The sequence below is a fragment of the Prorops nasuta genome, unplaced genomic scaffold, assembly GCF_024137725.1.
Source record: "Prorops nasuta isolate Cenicafe-Biocafe unplaced genomic scaffold, Cenicafe_Pnas_1.2 PNAS00018, whole genome shotgun sequence".
Lineage (NCBI taxonomy): Eukaryota > Metazoa > Arthropoda > Insecta > Hymenoptera > Bethylidae > Prorops > Prorops nasuta.
In genome coordinates, this window is record NW_027116815.1 from 5,180,285 (window position 1) to 5,186,775 (window position 6,491).

Here is a 6,491-nt window from a genome sequence, read left to right on the forward strand (position 1 = left end):
AAAACCAGAATAGATGTTTCACAGCTTGAATTCGCCAATATTCGCAACTTCCAGTCTCGTCATTGGTATAAAATCTCTTCGGCCGTCTGACGTAAACCACGTAACCTGCGTAGATCTCCACCAAAATGTCAAACTTTGCTGCGCGAAAAGCATTTTCATTAAGTGAGGTTAATTCCGTTAAGTCGATTAATATAACCTCTAATTAGACTGAAAAACGTCAAATTTGACAGCTTCTTTGTAGAAGAACAAGAGATAAGAAAGCAATGTAAAAACTAATGTTTTTTTAATTAAATTAAGAAGCTCAATTTGGAAAAGAAGCATCAATGATTGTGAATCGTTTCTTTTGTACATAAAAATGAGAGATAACTAATACCATCAAGTGAGTGAATCAAAAGGAGAAGATAAAAAGATATTGCAAAAAATATATTCTTGTTTTTAAAGTTTTCCACACAGGCTAACATTGCACAACTAATAAGATTTAATTGTTTAAGAATTTTAAATTAATTGGATATATATATAGCTATTTCTGATATATCAAACAGTGAGAAATGGAGTCGAATAATGATAACAAGGATCAAGAGGTGGGTCAAGCACTTGTGGAAAATGCAGGTATGGAAGGTGGTTTAAGGTGTGACTCACCAAAGCGGGGAACAACTTTATCTACCAGCACTAGTAGTTTTGAAGCACTAGATCCTCATGATCCAAATTTAAGCAGTCTAGCAAACACAATGTTTCAAAAGACTGGTGAGTATTTGCAAGAAGAACTTACCGCAACACACGAAGATTATAAATTGTTAGAGAAAATGAATAAAGAAGCAATTGCCAAATATACAGAATTAAAAACAATATCATCGAATGTAGCTCAGTCCCTGGATTCATTAAATGAAAAATATAGAAGTTTGCAGCCTGTTCTAGAGAATATTAATCAAATTGATGATAGCATCACAAAACTTGAACAAGCCGCATATAAATTAGCATCATACTCTAAAAGACTGGAAGCAAAGTTTAAAGACCTTGAAAAAGATTCAAAGAAATAAGAGTATGAATTAATACAATGTATAGGGTCCATTAAAGAAAACACCCTAAAGTGTGCTCAGAAGGAAACATTAATCTCCATAAATATTAAAAATATCAGAATTTCATATGAGATCTGTCTAAGTACAAGCAGCAAGAAATTTTAAAAAGGTCTTATATGAAATTTTAAAATTACTTATAGTTATGGAGATAAACGTCTTTTTGCATCTATATTTTGTCACACTTTAAATTTCCGATTCTGTATAAATGTTGCTTTGGGAATAGGTTAATAAAGCTATATTTACATTTTATTAAGAAAGAATATGAAAACAAATATATTAAAATGTATGTACAGCTGTTTGTTCAATCACAGTGAAAAAGAAAACAAATGTATCATTCTAATATCCTAGCTTTATTGGCTTATAGTTATGTGCACACTTTGCAAACATCCTGTAAAAATGTAATATTATATAGCTGTTCAAAATTTATCTTCTGTTTTACAGTATATCACATAGTGTGTAAGCTATATTAGCTTATCTAATAAACAAATTATTGTTTTGCCAATGTAACAGTATGTTATCTTGTAGTATATGTGATTGTAATTTTTTAATTACTACAAATGAAAAATAAATTAACATATTTGAACAAGCAGTTCTTATTAACTGTACAAGGTTTTATGTTTAATATTTTACTGGTAAATGGTATCCCATTACTTTTCATAATTTAATATTTAGATGGTAAGCATATTTGATTGCATATACGTGTGTTCTCTCAAAATTTCTTTGTAAACATGTAAAATTTATTATAAACTTTAATTAAATATATTGCAAAAGTTTTTTAATCAAATGGACAATTTCTAAAATGGTTAGCGGTGTACTCGTACCAATTATTACACATTTTTGTTTTAAAAAGGCCTTATGGCTGAACAAGACAATCTTGTACGAGAAGTTGTAAAAATGACAATTAATAGACAGATTTAATCAAAGCAGCTAGATGTTTCTTGCAGAGGATTTTAGCAATCCAAAAAGTTACTAGCCATTAGTAGCTCCAATGCCAATTCAATTGCTATTGGAAATTCTGGTATTTCAGTGCTACTATTTGTGTAACGCATTTTGTAAGTGAAGTACATACAAACTTTTTGCAAAACGTGAGATCTACAAAAAAAGTAAAAATTAATGTAAATAGAAAGAATCAGATTTGAAATGTTATAACTTACGGAATTTCACGGAAATTAACTTCATTAGTTTCGTTTTCAGCAAATTGTCCAGGTCCACTTAGCATTGCCTTTATAGTTCCACTTGTCAATGCATGCTCACGTTTTACTATGAATTCATGACCATCACTGCTTACAAGTTTTACATACATTGCATTCGGTCCTTCACATCCACCATAAACAATATCGCTGTCTTGCTGCAAATTGTTAATTCATTATTAACAGTAAGAAGTATTGATACTAATTTAGAAAATCAGAAATTAACTACTGAATTGATTAATAATAAGAAAAGCAATATTAGGTTAAATGCAGAAATAGGTACCGCATGCAAGTCAATAACGGACATGCTTTTATTCTCCTCTTCACCATCAGCCATCTCTTCATCATAAAGCTTAATTTAAAAAAAGAAGAAATTAATACAATTATAAGTAATAAATAAAAGGGGTTTGGTTATTTGTTCAAATTTTAAAAAATAATTATGTTTGCATGTGACATATATTTAATAGTGCAAAACAAACTTATGTGCAAGCATGCTCCTGTTTTTAGTAAATACACACCTTTATAGCTTGCATATTTACGTCACCCGACATCTTTAAGTCTTAATTATTAGATATCTGTGAAAAAAACATTCATTAAGAACAATCAGGGTCGGTTTTCCTAATTATTGATAAACGTGTTAGCAAATTTATCTGTTGATAAAATTTAAAATTGAATAGAAGTTACTACAGTTTGTAATTTTTACTAAATACACCAATTTTACCAATAGGTGGAAAAACTGGTCCTTAGGGTGAGTCCGACCAAAACCTGTAAGGTAAAATTTTACCATGTAGGATTGCCAATTTGCTGTGAATTAGCCAATCAGCATATGTATTTTTGAAAAATTGGCAATCCTACATGGTAAAATTTTACCTTACAGGTTTTGGTAGGACTCACCCTTAGATTTGAATAAATTTAGAAATGATTTGACCGTTAAAGAAACATAAGCGTATAAAAAAAATTGTACCTGCAATTAAATGGTCGACCTTTCAGTTATATAGTGTAGTAAAATTTGGCAGAGAAAGCACGAAATGAAGTTAACTGAAAGGTTAGCGAGCGAACCAATTTGCATTTGCATAAGTAGAAAAGTCAAGGAATCGCTAACAGAACAGTTCTTTGCGTTTTAGGAGGTTATAATTATTGAAAAATATAATACATAAGCTTACCTTATAAACAGACGTGTTAAAATTATCTTTATATTTTTTTAATTTATTATGCAAATTGTTGAATAACAAAATCATGTAAAATATGTCTAAAGATGCGTAGAAATTTACTACACTAAATATTTTTCTTTAATTTTTCGTTTAGGTACTAGCCAGTAGCCACTAGCCACTAGGCTGTGTAAGTCGTAGCCGCAGTAGACAACCAGTCACACACAGCAACACACAGTAGCTGAATAGGGATTAGGGACTGTTAGGACTTAGGAGTGTTAGGGACCAGTCAGTATATATAGACACTTGCTTGTTGCTTTGGCCTGAGTCGAGAGATATCACTCAAGGGAAAAGAAAGAACTAAGAAGCCTCAAAATCCATATAGTTTATGTTACATACATTATAGTATTCGAGACTTGCTTAGTTGTATTTCGATAGACATATTTATAAATGTCCCTCGAAGTTAAAGAAGTCTATGGAAAAACGAATGTACTCACAACCTGGAGAGAGCGTGCATGTCGGCTGGATCTGCTGGACCTGGATAGGATGCACCTAACTCCCCTAGTTAGGTGCATCCAGCCCATCCAGGGTCCAGCAGATCCAGTCGACATTACTTAGCGGTCTCAGCCGCTAAGTGAAATACGCTTATGATTGGCCAATTTTAATTAATCAGCCAATCATATGCGTATTTTACTTAGCGGCTGAGATTGTTGAGTGCCGGCTCAATGCACCAAAGTAAAGACTTTACTGGGACCTTAAGATAATTTATATGTATATACATATATATAAGGTAATTTTTCAAAGTCTATTTTTAGTTAGCATAATCATTTGCCCTAGAAAGATTAAATCAACATTAAAATATACAATTGACCTTCAAACGACCTTGGATATACTCTGAAGGTCACAGCGAAGACGCTTATTTTTTGCAATATTACGCTTTAAAATTTGTATCTCAATTTTTTTTAAACTGATTTACCTAAGAGTTAACAATGAAAGGATCCGCTATCAACATGACGGTTAAATGACAATTTTGAAGGGGTATGGGTTTAAATTGAAACTTTCTGGAAATTAGTGCCTTGTATAGTTTAAATGACTGCTATTAACATTCAATTTACCGAGCCACTAAAAATTACTGATTTTGGTAGAAATAAGTATATTTAAATTGTTGGTAAATCTAGCGTTAAAAGAAATTTGTAGTCGAGGGTTAAAATACAGACGATTTTTAGAGTCACACCTCAATTCTTAAAAGGCTTCCTTGAGGCTCACTCAATCCGCCCAACTCTCGAGTGACGTTTGGCAATATCATGGCATCATTGTCAATCACTGTAATCACTGTATGAGTGTATGACTTTGACTGTAGTCTGACAGCATTGACACTTGACAGCTCCATAAGAATGTTTACCCGGGAATGTTTGTTTGATCGATGTTACGAGAATAGTAAAATTTGCTTTATCAAATTAATTAAAAACATTTTAAAATTCTGCTATTATCATGAAACTGACAGCAGATTGTGTGAGAAAGAAGCTACACCAATTAAAATCAAAAAAATCATTAAGAGCTGATATAAAAAAGGATGACATATCAAAAGCTACTCATTTACATATGAGTAATATGTTTATATCAAGTATTGTAAGTTTTTTTTTTTAACTTTAGTTGTACGAAAAATTTGTATGTTTTTGAAATACTTTATAGGGAAATTTGGATGTTTTTACAAATCTCAGAGTTATTGACCTTCGAAATAATTTGCTGATCAAGATAGAAAATTTGCATTTTGCTGTTAATCTGACACATCTTCACTTACAACACAATTGCATATCAAAAATTGAAAACTTGGAAAAATTGGAGAATTTACAGAAGCTTTATTTAGGTTATAATAATATCTGGCTTGTAGAGGGATTGGAACATTTGATCAATTTAAAGGAATTATATGTGGAGCATCAGAAACTACTGCCCCAAGAATCATTTTCTTTTGATCCTAAAAGCACAAAAGCATTATCTGTAAGTGTCAATCAAATCTATTAATTTTAATTAATAAAGAAAGTTAGAACATTCAAATAAAATATTTTCTTCTCTGTAGGCAAATCTAAAAGTACTAAATATTTCAAGTAATAGATTAACATCCTTAATGGGCATTAAATGCCTTTACCAATTAGAAGTTTTGGAAGCTCAAAACAATTTCATTAAAGACATCAAGGACTTGAGCAAAACTATTAATACATTAATAAATCTACAAGATTTACAATTGCAAGGAAATCCAGTAACACTTAGTTATAGATATAGGGAAAGTATGATAGCAAATAGCCAAAGATTGAGTTTGTAATTTTTTACACAGCTGTTGTAGACATTTTAAGTATTCTAATTATTCAAGATATAAATTGTTTTAGTCAATCTAGATAATTGGACAATTACGGAATTAAATCGTCGATTCATAAAAACTTTTAAGGTCAAGCAGGAGCTGCGTCAAAAAAAAAAGAAAAATATAACAACCTTACGTGACGATATAACAAGTATATACAAAATTATCCATTAAATTCTACAGAAGTTTAATATCAACATTGAAACTTAATTTCGCAGAATCCTTGAATTTACCTCCTGCGTTCGAAAAGTCTATATCACGTGCTATATTCCAGCAGCCTGAATCAAAGATTTCCTTGAACGTCGAATCTATTAATGGGCATATAAATCGTCAACTTTATCCTCCTTGGATATCAAGTATAAGATTTACGAATTTTGTTATAATAAAATGAAGTAGATTAGAGGAATGATTTTTATATCATTTTAGCACCAGCAATAAAACTAGAAAGAGGCTCACAGATAGCTCCACGACCGTTCTGGAGGAATCAAATTAAAACAACAAATTCATCTGTACCTCGTTCTATGTCAAAACCAATCTTATTACCAAAACTCGAATATTAAGAAAAATTTATATCTAAAGAAAAAAAAGTGAATTCCATGTTTTCAATATATTAAATATTTATTATATTATTTAATCGAAGATTTTTTAGTTAATGTGGATAACAAAAATATGAAAATACAAGCTGTATAAGCTACATTTGCACGTTTCTCAATGAGTCAGG

The 6,491-nt window shown here is 30.8% G+C and overlaps 3 protein-coding genes across 12 annotated transcripts; 2 read left to right on the forward strand and 1 right to left on the reverse strand.

Annotated features, from left to right (window-relative positions):
* Positions 1 to 167: 167 nt before the first annotated feature.
* On the forward strand, positions 168 to 1,067 carry Blos2 (biogenesis of lysosome-related organelles complex 1 subunit 2). The gene is made up of 2 exons (XM_066738533.1): positions 168 to 379; positions 543 to 1,067. Exon 2 carries the CDS (start codon positions 549 to 551, stop codon positions 1,035 to 1,037), a length of 489 nt encoding a protein of 162 aa, XP_066594630.1. The 5' UTR covers positions 168 to 379; positions 543 to 548; the 3' UTR covers positions 1,038 to 1,067.
* Positions 1,068 to 1,407: 340 nt separating this feature from the next.
* EloC (elongin C) lies at positions 1,408 to 3,994 on the reverse strand. Of its 7 annotated transcripts, none has more exons than XM_066738536.1 (6): positions 3,430 to 3,873; positions 3,231 to 3,304; positions 2,785 to 2,841; positions 2,550 to 2,618; positions 2,231 to 2,424; positions 1,408 to 2,168 (listed from the first exon to the last, which is right to left on the reverse strand). In XM_066738536.1, exons 3-6 carry the CDS (start codon positions 2,815 to 2,817, stop codon positions 2,027 to 2,029), a joined length of 438 nt encoding a protein of 145 aa, XP_066594633.1. In that variant the 5' UTR covers positions 2,818 to 2,841; positions 3,231 to 3,304; positions 3,430 to 3,873; the 3' UTR covers positions 1,408 to 2,026. The 7 variants fall into 7 exon arrangements, with proteins under 7 accessions (XP_066594633.1, XP_066594632.1, XP_066594634.1 ...); XM_066738535.1 differs by having other exon boundaries at positions 3,231 to 3,363; XM_066738537.1 differs by lacking the exons at positions 3,231 to 3,304; positions 3,430 to 3,873 and adding an exon at positions 3,912 to 3,976.
* A 174-nt stretch (positions 3,995 to 4,168) lies between these two features.
* On the forward strand, positions 4,169 to 6,364 carry LOC136779848 (protein phosphatase 1 regulatory subunit 42-like). Of its 4 annotated transcripts, XM_066737734.1 has the most exons (7): positions 4,179 to 4,204; positions 4,617 to 5,043; positions 5,107 to 5,412; positions 5,492 to 5,726; positions 5,799 to 5,921; positions 5,989 to 6,126; positions 6,197 to 6,364. In XM_066737734.1, exons 2-7 carry the CDS (start codon positions 4,906 to 4,908, stop codon positions 6,328 to 6,330), a joined length of 1,074 nt encoding a protein of 357 aa, XP_066593831.1. In that variant the 5' UTR covers positions 4,179 to 4,204; positions 4,617 to 4,905; the 3' UTR covers positions 6,331 to 6,364. The 4 variants fall into 4 exon arrangements, with proteins under 4 accessions (XP_066593835.1, XP_066593831.1, XP_066593833.1 ...); XM_066737738.1 differs by lacking the exon at positions 4,617 to 5,043 and having other exon boundaries at positions 4,169 to 4,204; XM_066737736.1 differs by lacking the exon at positions 4,179 to 4,204 and having other exon boundaries at positions 4,253 to 5,043; positions 6,203 to 6,364.
* Positions 6,365 to 6,491: the final 127 nt, after the last annotated feature.